The following is an 18,222-nucleotide window of genomic DNA, read 5'->3' on the forward strand; positions in this document are numbered from 1 at the left end:
CAAAGGTCCAGTTGCCAAGAGTCATCAGAACAACTCTTGCCTCAGGTCTGCTGCTGGCTGCTTGGTGACCTTGGGCCCGTCTTTTGGTGGAAAGGCAGCTGCACGCTCTAGCTTCCTCAGTGTGATCTGAGGAGTGAGGTAAAGGCAGAGCCCCTACCTGGCACTCTATGGGTCCTGCCTGGGGCCCAAGTAGAGGTAAACAAATAAGAATAAAAAACCAATCAAGCAGGTGAGGAGGCAACCATCACCTTCCTGTATTCACCTCTGCTCCACTTCCAGACAACTGTTCTCTGATGTCTGTCTTCCAAGAGACCCACAGCCCCACTAGTTCAAAACCTTTGTGATCTACGGTCCTAGATGTCTGCACCTATGACAACATTCCCATTTATCTCGGCCTCCTTAGAGCTTGGACTCACTGTGGCTAAGGCTTTCTGCTTCTTGCTGGCGTCTATTTTTAATTCTTTTCCCTGTCCTTGATTCAGCTCTCCACTCTCTTCTCCCTTCCTCCCGCTGCTCCCTCTCATGCTTTGTGGGATCGCTGAAGCGTAGAGCAGAGTACTAATAATAATCCAGTGTCTGTAAGAAGTCTGTCTGGAACGAGGTTAAGCTCCTCATAGACGACTTCAACCATGCAAAGGACCTTCCCAAGTGTGTATTATACAGAGTGAAACCCTGCCTCAAACAGAACTGAAAACCCAGAAGAAGCTGTGTGTGGTCGCATGGGCTTTTAATTCCAGCATGTGGGAGGCAGGGGCCGGCAGCCAGCCTGACCTACATAGCACGTTCCAGGCCAGCCAGGACTACACAGTGAGACCCCATCTCCATTGTTTTTCTGTTATTGTCACATTTTAGAGATCAGGAAACAGGTTCAGAAAGACTCAGTAACTGCTCAAAGAGAGGGCAAGAGAGGGGTGCAGGTTAATAACCCACCAAATCCAGGCTGGTTTGGGTTCCACTGGGGTAGAATTAAGATTGTAACCGTGCAGTCCAGTTTTACACATATGTAAGTGTGCTTAAAAAAATTTATTTTATTAAAATTTGTGTGTGTGTGTGTATGGTGTATGTGTGAGTGTGTGTGTGTATGTGTATGGTGTATGTGTGTGTGTGTGTGTGTGTGTGTGTGGTGTATGTGTGAGTGTGAGTGTGTGTGTGTGTGTGTGTGTGTGTGTGTGTGTGTGTGTAGATAGGTGCCATGTAGGTCAGATTTGCCAGGTCCCCTGGAGCTGGAGTCACAGGTGGTTGTAAGCCTCCTGGCATGCGATCTGGGGATCAGACTCAGGTCGTCTGGAAGAGGGTCGCCTGCTCTTAACCACTGAGCCAACTTCCCAGCTCGTAAGTGTACTTTTGTAAGGACCTATTGAGCCTACATAATTGTATGGGATATATGGTGGTTTGAATAAGATGATCTCCATAGACATATATTTGAATATTTGGTTCTCAGTAGGTAGAACTTTGGGGGAAGGAGTGGCCCTGTTAAAGAAGGTGTGTCACTGGGAGCAGGCTTTGAGGTCTCAAAAGACTTGCGCTGCCAGGTAGAGGTGGCACGTGCCCTCACTCCCAGCACTAAGGAGGTAGAGGCAGGTGGCTCTCTGAGTTCGAGGCCAGCCTGGTCTATAAAGCAGGTTCCAGAACAGCCAGGGTTTCACAGAGAAACCCTGTCTCAAACCTACCTCCTTCTTCCCGACAAAAACAACAGCAACAACAACACCATAAAGCACCTTGTGCTATTCCCAGTCTCTCTCTCCTCTCTACCTCATGGTTGTGGATCAAGACATAAGTTCTCAGTTACTCCGTTGCTCTGCCATCGTGGTCTCAAACCCTGAAACTAGGCCCGGATCAAATACTTTCTTTTATAAGCTGCTTTGGTCAGTGTCCTATGCCAGCAATAGAAAAGGAACTAATATGGTGGTGTCATAATACTCGCCTTGCAGTTTCCAAAGCCAGCTTAAATCCCATAAGCATTGTCCCACAAAACATGTTCAGATGTGTGAGCACCCTAATGCATGCTCTAATGCCAGGGACACTTTTAATGGCCATGTACTACTTGCAAATGAAATCAGGGAGCAAAGAGTAAAGGTTGAACCTGATTGGAGATCTCAGCACTATCAGGTGCTGAAAGCTGGGGTGCCCTGCAAACCACCGTGAGCCAAGGAACTCCTATTTTAGCTAAAACTGACTGTATGTGAGGCAGGACCCCCCATCTCCAACTATCGTGGCAGCTCCTCTGCCCTGTCATGAAGGCTGGCATCAATAGAGAACTAACAGGAGTCCCCGGGGCAGCAGGACCTCACCATCCTACACACCCAGATCTCTCTCTCTCCTCAATCAGTACTCACCCAGCTCGAGGCAGTGGCGACGGTGCAGCAGGCAAAGGTGACTTGGAGTCCCAGACCCCACTGTTCCGACCTGCGCAGAACGTACACGAGTCAGTCCTTGTGCCCTGCCCTCAGGAATGGCTGTACTAGTGAGGCTGCGCTTTCTGAGACACGTGTGCCTTGTGTGACTTTAAGTGAAGGGCATAGACCTAGTGACACTGATTCTGGGGGGCCAAATGTCTGGGCACAGAGGATGAGAGATTTGAGACGCCAGTATAGGGGGAGGGGATAATACAGTAGTTGAAGCACTGGCCACCCAAGAGTTCAGACCCCCAGAGCCCATGTAAATGACAGGTGGGCGTGGCTGCTTGCTTGTAATGCCAGTCTTGGAAAGTAGAGCTGGGAAACTCAGAGAAATCTAGAAGTGAGACTAACCATATTGATGAACTCTAAGTTTGGCTGAGAGACCCTGCCTCAAGGAGTAAAGGTGGAGAGCGATGGAGGGTGATTTCCAACATCAGTCTCAGGCCCTCACATGCACCCACACATCTGTGTCTACACAACGCAAACATACACAAACGAGAAAAGAAAATAATGCCAACATACAACTCTCACACAGGCTGTAGGTTAGAATGTCACTCTAACGCTTCTGGAAGACCTGCTCCTCAGACTCATGGGCAAGTTCAAGGACCGTGGTTCTGAGAGCCCAGTGAAAACACCCAAAAGTTCCTTTGGGAGGGAACCAAGAAATACCACATGCCCGGAGTATGCTGTACAGGTGTGCTCAAGAAAGGTGTCTAGAGACACATGGGCTCAGCCCATGCCTCCTGGTGCCCACGACCCTTCCAGTTCATGTGTCTCACGCTTCAGCACAGTGTCTGCTCCTCATGCACACCAGAGAATGTCTACGCACTCACAGCCAAGGCAGGGCAAGTGCTGGGCCACTCCCCACGTCACATCTTCTGAACTCACAGAAGGGACCCAGCAACCTGGACATATATTCACGCCCTCCCCGCCTGCCTGGCTGAAAACAGAGCCAGACAGTCACGAAGGAAACACTGGGAGAGGCGATAGATTCCCCACACGGGGACTGCTTGGACACTACTGCTCAGTAAGACAGAAGGTTCATGATGAGAGTTTGTGATGGGTCAAACGGAATTGAATAAACATTGTGTGTTCCCTCAGGAACTTGTGAAATCCACCCCCCACCCCACCCCCCAGCCCCATCCTCCAAAAGGAGTCGGCTCCCTTGACTCTCCATTAACATATGCCTGCGGCAGCTGCCAACCTATGCTGCCCCCTGGAGGCTCCCTCAGTATCACAAGTACCTGCTGCACATTTCAAAGTGCCCTTCCAGGCCCTTCCCTCCCTCTGCTACTCATCCTCCTTATAACCCACCCGGTTTGTTCACCCCACATCCTCTCTACCTCCTGCTGTTCTCTGTCTTGCTCTCATCTTGCTTTCTCGCTCTTCTCACTAGTCACTCCCCTGCTGCGCTCTAGTCTCTATTGCTGTCTCCACTATTCTCTCCCGCTGCCCCTGCTTCCCTGGTCCTGGCCATGGCCGTGGCCAGTTTGCTCTGGACTCTTCCAGATGCCTTTGGATATTTAATCATAATAAAACTCTTCCCCCAATAATGGAGCGGTCATGTCCACAGTTTTATGACTGTGCTCCCTCACATACAGTGAGCTGTACCTGTGACATGAAAATAAAGAGAAATGTCATCCGACCACGGTGTGTGCATCCCACTGTGATCATCTGACGGCTGAGTAAAATTGAACGTTAAGGTTGACACTGTGCAAATAGGCTAGCCACCCATATTCAGAGAGAAGAATTCAGGGCAGAGGAGGCAACCATGTCTGAAAAAATAGGAAGCAGATAAAAGGTCTAAGTCAGACCCCACCCCCACCCCAACCTTTGTTAGACCTACTGCCTGGTTTTTCTACTGAGTTATTCTTTTCTCCATGTCCCCAAATAGCACACTGTCACCTCCCTTTTCTTTCCTCTCCATAAATAACTTTTAGCCGGCAGACAGGAGGGCCTTCCAGCTGCAGTCTGGGGAAGCAAAGCATGGTGCTGGTGCAAACCCATGTTCTTAGGACAGTGACGTGGTTCAACAGATAAAAGTGCTTGTCGCCAAGCCTGAGGAGCTAAGTTCAATCCCCAGAACCCACATGGTGAGGGAACCGACTTTACAAAGTTGTCCTGGGACCTCCTCGTGTGTACCAAGGAAAACATGCCCTGTCCCCTGACAAATATATTAAAAAAAAATTCACTGTGGTTTTGCATTAGGAAGATAGCACTGTACTTATTTCTCTGTCATCAAACTGGCTGGGTGACCTCTTAGAAACACTGTATCAGGTGCTCTGTGAAATGGGACACTCCCCATCTTATCAAATTTACTTTTCATGGTCAGACAACAGGATAAATCTGACATTTTAAGAATCAGCCAGACACAGCCAGAATCTGGGAAAGGAGCAAAAATTTGAGATGGCTAAAAACTTTATAGTGAGGGAAAAGAGCCAGATGTTCAGAAGCCAGATGCACAGGGCTGCCTAGTGAGTGATTCTGTCTATGTGAAATGTCAGCAAAAGCAGGTTTACAGCAGTGGATGCAGACATACGGTTGCCTGGAGCTGGAAGTGGGGACGGCACTGACTATAAAAATGGACATAACTGGGCTGGAGAGATGGCTCAGAGGTTAAGAGCACTGACTGCTCCTCCAGAGGTCCTGAGTTCAATTCCCAGCAACCACATGGTGGCTTACAACCATCCGTAATGAGATCTGGTGTCCTCTTCTGTCCTGCAGGGGTACATGCAGGTAGAACACTGTGTGCATAATAAATAAATAAATCTTAAAAAAAAAAAGAAAGAAAGAAAATATTTAAAAAAAAATGGACATAACTGATCCTGGGGGCTGGGTGGGCATGGCCATTTTCTAAAAGTGAGATGGGGCAGCGATTACATAATGTGTTACCATAAACGTCATGGTTCATAGAAATTACTGACTTTATACTAAGATGGGTGAGTGTTATATGTAATACTCAAATCATAACTCATAAAGGATTAGTAAACAGGATTGTCATCAGTGTCTTGTGATGAATACCCCAGTGTCTCTGGGTGCTGGCAGAGTGCTAGGGACTGCAAATGTGCCACCTGCCCCTCACTAACACCAAGTAGAACAGACAGAGGCTCAGAGAGGGCAAGAGGCATGGCCACGTGAGCTGTGGACCCAGACAGGCACTTCTCTCTAGCCAGGAGTCTGTATTGTTCTTTGGAGGCTTGCTGTGCAGTCAGAGTCACTGTTGCCTGCTGTGGATATTGTTCTATATAAATAAAACACTGGTGGCCAGTGACGAGGCAGGAAGTAGGTGGGACAAGGAGAGAGGAGAATTCTGGGAAGAGAAGGCTGAGGAGAGACACTGCAGCCACCGCCAGGAGAAGCAACATGTGAAGACGCCAGGAAGCCACCAGCCACATGGCAAGGTATAGATTTATAGAAATGGGTTAATTTAAGATAAAAGAACAGTTAGCAAGAAGCCTGCCACGGCCATACAGTTTATAAGTGATATAAGCGTCTGAGTGATTATTTTATATGTGGATTGTGGGACTGCGGGACTTGGGGAACCTGGAGAGAAGCCCTCCAGCAACAGTTGCCTCTCTCGAAAAGAGGCCTAAGGATTTTCTGTGACTGTGAAGGGAGAGTGGAGACAGACCCCTCTACTCACCAGCTAGGCCCTTCTGCTCTCCCAGAGTACAGCCAGACCAAGGAGCACATCAGTGGGCTGACCCCAACAGTGGTGTGCCAGGCACCCACATTCCTTTCTGAATGTGCCCAGTTCTCGGTTGGGACACTCTAAGGGACAAGTGTGGTAGATGATGTACCAAAAGCATAAAAGCAGGAGGGAAAATCAGCATTGGTCTCTATCTCTGTCTTGAGCAGAAATTCAGAAGTGTTCATTTTAAAGGTGCAGGTTGGGTGCCAACTGCTGCTTACTTTCTCAGCTAGGAAATTCATTTCCAGGTCCTCGGTGTGTCCTGCTTCTGTGTTTTTTCCCCAGCACTCTACTTCAGCTTCGTTTGTTCTGTTAACTCCACCCCACCCCACGTCAGCCACGAAAGCCCCAGAGCTCCATCCCTTTGCAAGCATTCTTGGAGACTGCTGTTCTCTGCTATTACTAGACGATGTAGCATCCCATACTCTGAAGCATGCACACAAAGATTCCATCCAGCAATTCTGCAACAATTTGGGCTACATTAGTGTAAAATTCAGTTTGCACATTTATGGGGATTTATAAATTTCAAGGTTTTTTTTGGGAGGTGGGGTAGGGGGACAGAATTGTAAATGATACCAACTTAGAGAAAGCTCCGAAATACAGATTCTATCTATCCTTTCCTGATAAAAGCTACAGATCAACCAGACATTTCACTCTCTCCAAATTCTCACTGGGAGACAAGTCCCTATGGACTGAGCTGCTTGGTTTCTTTAAACTGGCGGTTCTCACCCGGCTAGGAGTTGATCTCAACTCAGAGATTGTTGGCACCATGTTTTGCCCATCACATTTAGGGAGATCATTTGGAATGTGGTGGTAATCTAATTGTACTGAAATATTATTTTGATTGTATGTTAATAAATAAAGTTGTCTGGGGGTCAGAGCTATTAGAGCCATAGCAAGAGTGTGGCGGTGGTGGCACACGCCTTTAATCCCATAAGATCTCTGTGTGTTCAGGGATACAGTCAGCATTGGAGACATATGCCTTTAAGACCTAGGGGGCTGTACATTCAGACAGTGACGAGGCAGTCATGTGTTTGGGTTTACAACCAATGAGAAGGCAGAACAACATACTATAAAAAAACGAACCGACAGGAAGTAGGTCTCTTTTTGCGAAGCTGGGACAGCAGGAGGAAGGGTGAGATTTTAGCTCTGAGCTCTGACCTCTCGGCTTTCTCTTTTACATTGTTTCTGTGTTTCTTATTTAATAAGACGGTTGGTTACATCTATATTGGAATCCAGTGGGCAGAGGTCAGGGCAATGCCAGGAAGCCTGTGGGCATCGATGAAACTAAGACTTTGTTCCCCGTTATCAGGAAACTTGGGGATATAGGTGATTGTTCACGTATGATCCTAGTTGTGCATCTCTTTTGGAATAGATTCAAAACCAAAGCAACCATAGATATACTTTACCTATGACATTCCCTGGAGGTGACATTGGCTTTGAGCTGTTTGGCTTGGTTGATCTATTCACCATGGGAGCTGAAATACACAAATTTGCACACATGGAGTGATTACAGGTATTTTCCACTGAGGAAAGTTCTTGTAGAGAGAAAGATGAGTGGTCAAGCCAGAGAATCTGCAAAGATTCCATGACCCCTATTAGTCACATAAACCATCCACAGAAATCTTCTCGTGGGGAAGCTCTGGATTGCATAGATTGGTGATTAAAGAAGTGAAATAAGACGATCTGCTAAAGCACATGTGGATCAGAATGTCACACCCACCCCCCCACCCCACCCCCGCCGCCCCCGGAGGCTTGGGAGACAAAAGAGAGTTGGGCTTTGTTTTGTTTTAATCAAAAGTATATTAAAGCTATACACGGCGGTGTCAAATCAATCACTCTTTCCCTTCCATATACAAATTCTCTTGGATTTTGAGATGGTTTGAGGGGAGAAGAGAGGGGATGTGTAGGTATTGTTTTGTGTAATGGGTGGCTTGGTCTTAAAGCTATTGCTCATGCTTGGGGAATATAGGAGAGCATTGTTTTTAAACAACAAACAACCAAAAACCCCAAGAAAGCTGAGGACATTTTTTTCTGGTCCAGTTTGTTAGATGGGAAGTATCACCTGCCCGGGACTATATTTTCCAAAGTCACTATTTCCAGAAGGTGCTGTTTCCACGTCTGATCTGAGACACGTGTTGGTGATAGCATTTCTTATCCCTGGCAGGATTTACAGACAAAGCATCCCATAGGCCTGAGATAGATGGAACTAAAGAGCCAGGATGAGAGTACATGGGCTCTCACTTTATCATCCCTCCACAGACTTGCTCGCAGTACACTGTTTCTCAATCCACCCTGTGGCTTGCAATCCTGTGAGCGTTAGGTTTTGGGAACCATTCTGCATGGAGGCAGCTGAAGGTAATAGCTCCAGAGCTTTTGTAACCTGAGTCTAAAACCATCAACATGGAAGGAGGAGAAAGGCTCTGAACCAGATGCTCCCCTAGCCAAAAGGGGTGTGGCTACAGAGTAGAAGCCCTGTCAATTCCGTTCCTCAGCACTTTCTGCTGAACAGCTTGGTGCAGGCTAACTGCTAGAAGCTTTCAGGTACTCTAAACTCCAAATGCTTACCTTTCTCAGTAGGCGGCGGTGGGCTGCTTTCTCTGGGATGGATATAGTTTTCATCATTATCCTCCACAGGGACCACATAATCAGCCTAAAAGAATCAGAAGTGTATGAAGAGAATGCTCGCTGTAAGTTCATAGTTAACTGTGGGAGAAAGAGATTTTTGTTTTTGTGAAAGCTTTAATGGACTATAATTCACATACTAGAAAATTTCACGAGGTGAAGTTTAAAATGGGGTGCCTTTTGGCATTTAGTTATCCGTTGGATCTACAGGGGCTTGTCTACTAGGCTCTGTCCCATGAGTGCTAAGTCCATGGCTACTGAAGCCTCTTAAGTAAAATGTATAATACCAGTTGTATTTTCAGTGATGAAACATCAGGGGCAGATGCAACTTATGGAAGGAAGAGTTTATTTGGGCTTAGGGTTCCAGAGGGACAAGCATCCCTGATGGTGGGGAGGCACAATAGCGAACAGAAGGCATGGTAGCAGGATGTTGAGAGCTCCCATCTTTAATCACAAGTGTGAACCAGAGCCTTCACTGGATGTGGGGTGAGATTATATAAACTCAAAAGCCTATCCCAGTGACATACTTCTTCCAGCAAGGCCACACCTCCTGAACCTCCCCAAACAGTGCCACCAGCTGGGGATCAAGTATTCAAATGCCTGAGACTATGGGGGCCATTCTCATTCAAACTACTACATCAATATTCAGCCAATTTTGGGTACTTTGATTTCCAGGCTTCTAAAATACTTAATATGACTTTAGATAGGTCTTATAGTTTGGATCTATATTCCTTTGATGGCTACTGCTTAGGTACTTACTATCCATATACATATCTTTTACTATTAATATTATTTCCTGTGGGCTCCACCCCGACTGTGAGTGGCTGTCGCCTTGCTTGCTGACCTTGACCAGATGTCCTCCCTATTCATATTCCCTGCCGGTTTCCTTCTCACCTGTATCCTGCATTTGGTGTAAACAATTTAGATGCATTTGGTGTAAACAACTTAGATGCAAGAATGTAGAACATTGGGTAGCAAACTTCTGCCCTCCGGGGATCCTCCATTGTGCTGTAAGCCTGTATTTGAGGTTTCCTCCCTCTTTCAATAAACGGCATTTGGCATTTGGCATTGAGCTGTGGCGAATGACTCGCTGTCTCGTCTCTTTTCTTTCTTTTTTTATTATTTTATTTTATTTTACAATACTATTCAATTCTACTTAACAGCCACAGATTCCCTTGTTCTCCCCCTTTTGTCTCTTAATTTCTAATCCGCAGCCCCTGGCTCAGACATGGTGAATGGGTATTGGTAACGTGGGCGTTACAGCAACAATTTCCCACTTTTCATTGGTTTATTTACGTTCTATCGTTATGGTATATTAGTTCCTTATATGTCCTACATATAAGTCCATTATAAGATGCATGGCTTGTGTTTTTTTTTAGAGTCTCACTATGTGCATAGACTAGCACTGCACTGAAGTCCTCTGCTTCAGATTCCCGGGGTGGGGATTACAGGCATGTGTAACAGGCCTTCCTCATGCTTTCTTGGTGCATCACTTCTGGCACAAAGATCTAAATTTTAAGTCCACATTGTGTATCTTTTTTCTCTGCTGTTTGCCTAACTCAAGGCCATAAAGATTTCTACTTACGCTTCCTTCCCTCTAAGAGCCCAATAGTTTCATATCTGTGATCCACTCTGGTTAATATTGCATATGGCATGAGAGGGGGTCGAATTCCTTATCCTGCATGTGGATATATAGTTTTTCTAGCACTGTTACTTTTTTTAAATCAGTTACTTCTTTACTAAATTTTCTTGGTCTTTGTCTACAACCAGTGGACCACTAATGGAAATGGAGAGAGAGAGAGAGAGAGAGAGAGAGAGAGAGAGAGAGAGAGAGAGAGAGAGAGAGAGAGAGAGAGATTTTATACTGATAAAACACAAATGAGCTACTAAGGTCTTAAAATAATTTTTCTAATCTGGCCTGATAGATTGACAAAAAGGTTACCAGAGAAGCAAAAACCAAAACAAAACAACAAGACCCCCAAACAAAACAAAATAACAACAACAACAACAAAACCCTGTCATTTCACTTAGCCATCCTAACAGCCCTGTCAGGTGGGTACCCCCACCCTCTCTGAGGTACAGAGAAAACACATAGCTTGCACAAGGCTGTAGATACAGGATTTGAACCCAGTCTGAGTGCTGAGAACTTCAAGTGCGCAGAAGCCACCTGCATGCCTCCTGTAACCCACCCCTCCACTCCTCTTTTAGAGTTCTTCCTCTTTCCAGTCAGCTGCTGTCTCTCATCTCTTCTGCACCTTCAATAGGAGCGGTCCTGTCTGTACTGCCTAGAATCCAGTCTATTTAGAGTAATGCTATTTGTGGAACCAAGACATTTTTATTCCAAAAGACCAATGACAGGAAAGACTTGATCCAATCCCAACAAATTCTGCTTGTTCAAGGAGAGGGTCTATGCAATGTGCATTTCCAGTACTGCAATTCATTACTGGAAATTCTGTACAGTACAGTAATTCCAGTACTGATTTAAAATTGCTAGCTGTCAAAACTGGTGCATACTGAAGACACATCACAATCTGCACCTTAAAGAGACTGCAGGCATTACCGTGATGTTTTGATGTAAACTTTATTATCCCATGGACAATCTATAAACCGTAGCTGTAGTGCCATCCTGGTCTCCATAGTGAGTTCTAGGATAGCCAGTGCTACATAGAGAGACCCTGTCTCAACAAAACAGAACAAAAACCCAACCAACCAACAAACAAACAAACAAAAAAAACAACAGCAAACAAAACAAATAAAAAATAAAGTTTTGGGGATGCATAAGGTTCTAAGTACTAGAAAAAGAAAAAGTTGAGTGTGTATGTGTGCATGTGTGTGGGTTTTGTCTTTTCTTTTTCATTTTTGTGGATTCTTTATTTTCTTTCTCCTGAGACAAGGTCCCATGTAGCCTAGTCTGGTTTCACTCATTCTATAGGCAAGGTTGACCTTGAACCCTGACCCTCCTGAATGATGGGACTGCTGCCCTCTGCCATGACTCCTGATTCATGTGGTGTTGGAAATGGAACCCAGTGCTTTGTTCCTGCTAGAAAAAACACTCTATCAGCTGAACCACCTCCTCAGCCCCGTGTGCGCGTGCGTGTGCGCGTGCGTGCGTGCGTGCGTGCGTGCGTGCGTGTGTGTGTGTGTGTGTGTGTGTGTGTGTGTGTGTGTGTTTGTGTACAGGAGCACACATGTGCCCAGAGGACAACCTCAGAAGTCATTCTTTTGGTGCTGACCACTTTGTGGGCTATGTTTGATTTTTTGTTTAGTTAGTTTTATTTACTTTTATTTATTTGTTTGTTTGTTTGTTTGTTTGTTTTTTGAGACTGGATTTCTTTGTTTGACAGGGCCTCTTATCAGCCTGGGACTTACTAATTAACTTCGGCTGGCCAGCCAGTCAGGCTGAAGGACCAGCCTGTCTCCACCAGTGCTGGGATTGCAGGCCAGCCTCCCGACCCATGGCTTTTTAGTGTGGCTTCTGTGGGAATTGAACTCTGGTCTTCCTGCTTGCAAAGCAAATACTTCACCAACTGAACTGTCACCCAGACCCTTGTTTTGGTTTTTCTTTGCAAACTTTTTAATGTCTCAACTTTCCACGGGCTCCTCCTAGAACAGAGTCTCCTGTATACTTCCTCCCACTGGTACAGGCTTTCCTGAGCCACCTCTGCAGGGATGCGGTGTGCGGAACTCTGCCTTGCCTCACTGAGCTCCCTCCCACCTAATCACAGAAACGGAGACCCCGGCACAGCCCACGGTGTCTGGTCTGTGTCTAAATTCATATCTTCATGTGAATTTGCCAACGGCTAAGAGTCCGACTGGTTCCTTTCTCTCTACTGCTCCCTGCCACTCTGTGCCCTCCTTAAAGAGACAGCATCACCTCTCTGACTGACTGACAGACAGACTCAGCATTGAGAACCCACCACTCCCTAAGTCCGCTGCCATCAGCTTCTCGCCATCCCTAGCTCAGGAGTCAGGCACTGAAGTGTGTAGAGGTGACAGGAGTGAGGAGCCTCTCAGGATAAAGGTGTACACAAGGTATAGGAGCCCATGATAAATGGAAAAGGGACCGGGAGCCATTCACAACTGAACTGAGCTACCAGGAGGCTCAGCAGCTCGGACTCAGTGTTGGCTATCGCCACCTTCAGTCCTCAGGAGAAACTAGAAAACTGGCTTTGTATAAAGTCTAGAATATGATAGGAACACGTGTGTGTGTGTGTGTGTGTGTGTGTGTGTGTGTGTGTGTGTGTAAGAAATATACTTATATCTCTATCTGTCATCTACCTATTTATTAAATAAATATCAAAATAGTAAGAGGGAAAAAACTGATTCAGAGATGTTGACCAGCTTGCCCAAAATCACAGAGCTGACAGGACCAGAGGGAATTTAGACCTAGAAGCTGTCTCTACTGTGTGTTAAAAAGTTCTCTTTTCTGTCTCCTGATGAGAAATTATATTAAGCCGCAAATAAAGATCATTTCACAACAGGTTCCCAAGCCACAGCTTCTGTTACCTGCAGGCCTCTCAAAACAAGTGATTTCTTCGAGCAGCTTCGGTAAGAGTCTGTCTGCTGAGGGCTTAGAGCTGTCTTTAGTGTCCTCCTGTGGGAGACTCTTAATGACTGTGTCCCAACTAAGGCTTGTCTCTGTCATTAAAGTGCAAATGCTGTGGGAGCCAGGACCACTAGGTTCAGGCAGCCATCGCCAGACAGCCTGGCCAGTTCACTGGGTTGCTTTCTAAAGGCACCAATCCCAAGTGGAGGAAGACTCTCATGAGGCAGGCACTGACCGAGGGGAGGTTGATGAGGTGGGTCTCTGGATTCCCCGGGGCTGGGAGCAGGAGTGGGAAGCAAGAGCTGTGAAGGTCATTGAGAGACATGGCAGGGATGATAGGAGAGACACAGATCCAGTACATCCACCCCACTTCTGTGGAAAGCTGACATGATTAAAATGGGTCACATGTGCCATTTTTAGAGAAAGCAAATTCCCCTCAGTGTCACCTTGAGGGATTTGGAGGACAGTAGAGCTTGGAGGGAGGGAGACCAGTTCAGGCCTACTTTCCTGGCCCCTCTGGGTCCCTTCCTAGGCGGCCCTTTGAGCAGGCTTACTTTACCTCGTCATCGAGGAGGTCTTTGGGCTTGGGGGGGATCTGAGGCTTCTGAAGAGAGGTGGGAGCTGGCAGAGTGGAGGCCAGTCTTGCTTTCGCTGAAGGCCAGGAAGGCTTACTGGGGAGCGTCTTGCTGAAGGGCGGAGAGTGCCGCTGGCTGGATCGATTATCTTGAACAAACATGAAACAACACAAAAGAGACTCTAGGTCATTCGTTATGTGGATACCACGGGGATCTGGAAAATACACAGCCAAAGGCACGTATGTAACTGCAAAGGGTCAGTGTAGCGTTCTTAAAGGAGTGAACGCTGGGCTGAAAGCTTCAACCGTTCATTTACCTACCTGCTAACTAGCAGGAGATCCTTAGGCCCATACTCCCAGGGCAGTGATAAAAGTCCACAGGTTCCAGAGAGCTGAGAGCCCAACACCCTGCTAAGCACAGTGGGTAGAAGCAGCATGCAGAAGCAGAGAGTGTGGTTCTCACTTGTGTTTACACATTAGTGCCATCTGGGGGGCTTTAACGGTGGCCCCACTCTGGATCTAATTCTGGAGGAAGTCTGTTGTGATGGGTTTTCAAAGTCCTTCAGGAACCCCAGGTTATTCCAAGGACTTCCTTTCCTCAACTCCTGGAGAAGCCAGGTGACCCTGCTCTGTCCAGGACTGTTCTTTTCTGCAGGTATCTGAGAGTCCAGGTTCTGAAGCCTGACTAAGGGATCTGGGTTCCTTCTGCTCTGCCATCAACTAACTGCACCTGTTTCGACCAATTGCAACTGCTCATTTTAAGGCAGAAGCTCGTACTCTCTACCTTAGAGTTATTGTAGGAATAAGAAAAGCTTCTGGGAAAGCAGCTGGTGCTGTATGGATGCCTAATCAATGGATCTGATACCACCACGCTCTGTGAGAGCTGCAGATACCCAGCCTGCCCAGCAAAGCTGTGAGCTGAGTTCTGATTGGACTGACATATTTTTCAGAAGTTCTTAGCTTAGGGATGCCCTGGCATTCTCCATCCTAGGCAACACACTGGCTTACAGCAGGCTGTTGGGTTTCCTGCTGCCTCCTGTGACGTTACCTTGCTTGTCACACCCTGACACCATGGCTCTTCTTGGTGCCCATTCTTACTTTTAGCGCTTGCTTTTTCTTTGTCTGAGGTATGCGGGCAATGTCACATTCACTGTGCTCACACACCAGGGCATCTGCTTTGCTGAGCCTATCATTGCCAGTTTTATTTCTAGCTCTTGGAGTTTATATAGACTTCTTAATGCAATGTTTAAACCCACGAGAAGTAGCAAAACATAGAAGGCAGGCTTTGAGGAATAATTGAATTGTGGTTTCTGGTTTGCCGTGTGCACTTAATACAGCCTCTTCCTTCTCAGCATCATTGTAGTGAGTGAACAAAGTCAGGTACCACATCCAGCGGGGAGTGGATGGGGCAGGGCCTGGTGCCTGCTAGTGTGGGAGCTGAGAGGCCCAGCCCTCCCACGGATGTAACCATGGCACAGTTAGCTCTCTCGCTGCAATCTTTCCTTCCTCCACACAGGGAAGCTGCCTCCCTCTTCCACAAGACTGACAGGGCTAAGGAGCCATGGCTACAAAGCATGCAACCTACAGAACATAGCAGGAGTATGCGGCCTTGCTCACTGCTAAATGCTCAGGGCTGAGCATGGTTCAGGCCACAGTAAGGGCCTAACAGGTTGACTGTGGACCACAGAACCAGCGCCCCCCGGCACACTGGGGAGAGGTTGCTGACGACAGCAGGGTGGTCCTGCTGCATACATGCAAGCTGCCCTGGTTGTGGACATACCCCGCCTTCGGAAACCTAGTCACCTGCTGTGGTGAGAACAGAGAAGACCTTCCCATTCCTCCTGGCACCTTCCACAAGCTGCCCAAGAGCTCTGCCACTGACCTACATGCCCAGCCAGCTTCGGCTTGTTTTGTTTGTTTGTTTATGTTTTGCTTTAAAAAAAAAAAAACTATTTTCAATTTTGAGACAGGGTCTTGCTAAGTTGCCCAGCCTGAGAACTTGGGATCCTCTTTCCTCATCCCCACCCCCAAGTTAGGATTATAGGCCTGTGCTACCACGTCAGGCTTCTTAATAAACCACAGTGGTATGCCTCAAAGCCAGACTCGTGCTGTGTCCGTTTGACCTCAGAGGTTGATTGCAGGCCCAGGGCTCACGGGCATCCCCACTCCCTCTCAGACATCCCCTGTCTGAATGGCCTGTGTGGAAAGCTGCTGGCCCAAGAGCAGAGGGACCCTTAGTGGACACTCAGGTCCTTGAAGAGCACTGTTGTTCTGTTTGGACTTCTCAGAAGTTTCAGAGTCTTGGGTGAAGGAGTTCCCAGGAGAAAGAGGACTAATGTCCAGGTTGATTTTCCATGGGGCTAAAAGGTCAGCCCTTAGGGTACACTTCCTTATCAGTGCAGGGAACCTGTTCAACGCTCACAATCTGAGGGAAAATGCTCCCCACAAAATGGAAAAGCCATAATCGTGCCCCTACACCTGCTAGCTCCGGGACTGCCGCTTGGAAGTGAGAATGGAGAAGGGCAGGGACCCTCAGACAGCAGCTAGCTTTGCCCATCTCCTCTCCCTGTGGGTCCAGCATCCACAGTCGCCTCACCTACATACTCGCCCCTGGTGAAGGGCAGGGCTGGATGGACCACCCTGGTCTGCTGCTCTGCGGGCGGCGGCTCATAGGAATCGTCGCCCGTCTCCTCCGCGGGCATCACGTACATCTCGGAGTCCGAATGCTCATCTGGATTTTCATAGTCACTGTCCTGCAAATATAAGCACCATGCTTGGCATCCCTGCAGGTGCCGCGGGGTGGACAGTTCCTACCTTAGGAGGCAGGGGCGGTTCCTGCGGCGGAGGACAGGAAACTGAGGCCGGGGGAGACGTTTTTCGCATCCACCTGCTTGCTCCACACAGCTCCCACCACGACCACACAGGAGCCACACAGAGCTTTCCAGGGCAGACGACGGGACACTTGTGATGTTCTAACGAGGTTTCTCTGCCTGGTCTAAAGGCTTTAGGAACAAGCCTGAATTTCATACTATGGAGACCACTGAAATAAAAATAACGGCCAGGGGCATTTATTTACCCAATCCTTGTTAATCTCAGCTGTCTGACTTTGGGATAGGTCAGTCCCTACTCTCCAGGCTGTTTTTACTTTGTGTTCCTTGCTCTATGCCCTCTTTTAAAAAATTACTTCTTATAAGTACACCATGTTCCTTTCCCCTTTCCTCCCACCTAGCCCTCCAACATACCCATCCTCGCTCCCTTTCAAATTCTTAATTCAGCCAGCAGGCGGCCTCCTCTCTTCCCCTCCTTTGCCGCAGATGTGGTCTTGCGCTGCTGCCAGCAGGGGGCGCAGCCGTGACACTGGTTTCCGCTACACTGGGTTCAGGGAGGAACTTTATGCCCAAGTGACCCGCAGTGAGGTCATTCTTCCCCTTTTTTCTTTTCTTTTTTTCTGCGGCTAAAGCAGGAGGAACTGCTGTCTTCAAAGACCACATCCACTCCAGGTGGTGAAGACAAATGTGATTCTGGGCACTGGCCTGGATATCTGCCTCGTGGGTCCCCATCTCACTGAGGGACGGTGGGAATGCCAGGTCTGTCCTCATGACCTGTTTCCTTATATGTGAGGTGGGGGTGTGGTGTGTGTAGGGTCCCTTACAAATCGAAACGCAGATCAGAGCATGCTAACATTGTGGGAGGGCACAGGTGTGCTGAAGAAAACTTTAGGAAGCCTAGTTTCGGCAAGACTCAGCTCCCCACAGGTGCGGACTGCAGAGCCACTTGGAGAAGATCGACAGTTCACTCTGATGTATCACCTGCCCGCGTCACTGTGGCTAGGTTCCTCTTTTTCACTCTGTGACCTAGGGAGCTTGGCTGACGTTCTTTTGGTCATAGCAGGTACTTTGGTAGTCAACAGCCTGGTTCTGAGGTCGCAAGGCCCAGGTTTGAGTTTGGAAACTGCAAGTTAATCAAGCATTCTACTCTGGTTCTAGAAGCACCGGTGCCTAGCATTAAGGCCCTTTTGACACAAAGCAGGATTTTGTTAAATAGCCAAGGCTGGCCTCACACCTGCCAAGTAACCAAGATTGTCTTGAACCCTCAATCTTCCTGCCTCAGCCTCCCGAGTACTGGGATTATACGTGTGTACCAGCTCTGGCATTAATTCCTGTTGTGATGGGTCTCCTGCCTGGGGTCAGGAGGTACCTGAGTAGTGGGGGTCTTGGGTCAGAAGTAGGCCCATCAGTACAGAACTATTTAAACACTTCTGTTTTTGTGTGGTTGTGAGCTCTGAGACCGGGGTTGGAGGCTGTACATATAAAGTGCTCAGCCCGGCTTGTGGTCAGCACCGGGTCAAGGCAGCTGCCAGTGAGGTCACGGCCACCTGCCGGGAAGA

At 47.7% G+C, this 18,222-nt stretch overlaps 1 protein-coding gene across 2 annotated transcripts in view; it reads right to left on the minus strand.

Annotated features, from left to right (window-relative positions):
- Blnk (B cell linker) overlaps positions 1 to 18,222 on the minus strand; it is a 75,392-nt gene that overhangs the window by 20,578 nt on the left and 36,592 nt on the right. For both annotated transcript variants that reach the window (XM_042263511.2, XM_042263507.2), the window contains exons 5-9: positions 16,432 to 16,588; positions 13,821 to 13,984; positions 8,659 to 8,743; positions 7,500 to 7,568; positions 2,337 to 2,406 (exon numbers count right to left, since the gene is read on the minus strand). In XM_042263511.2, the coding sequence (XP_042119445.1) occupies positions 2,337 to 2,406; positions 7,500 to 7,568; positions 8,659 to 8,743; positions 13,821 to 13,984; positions 16,432 to 16,588 (545 nt within the window). The remainder of the gene's footprint in view (positions 1 to 2,336; positions 2,407 to 7,499; positions 7,569 to 8,658; positions 8,744 to 13,820; positions 13,985 to 16,431; positions 16,589 to 18,222) is intronic.

Source organism: Peromyscus maniculatus, chromosome 1 (assembly GCF_049852395.1).
Source record: "Peromyscus maniculatus bairdii isolate BWxNUB_F1_BW_parent chromosome 1, HU_Pman_BW_mat_3.1, whole genome shotgun sequence".
Lineage (NCBI taxonomy): Eukaryota > Metazoa > Chordata > Mammalia > Rodentia > Cricetidae > Peromyscus > Peromyscus maniculatus.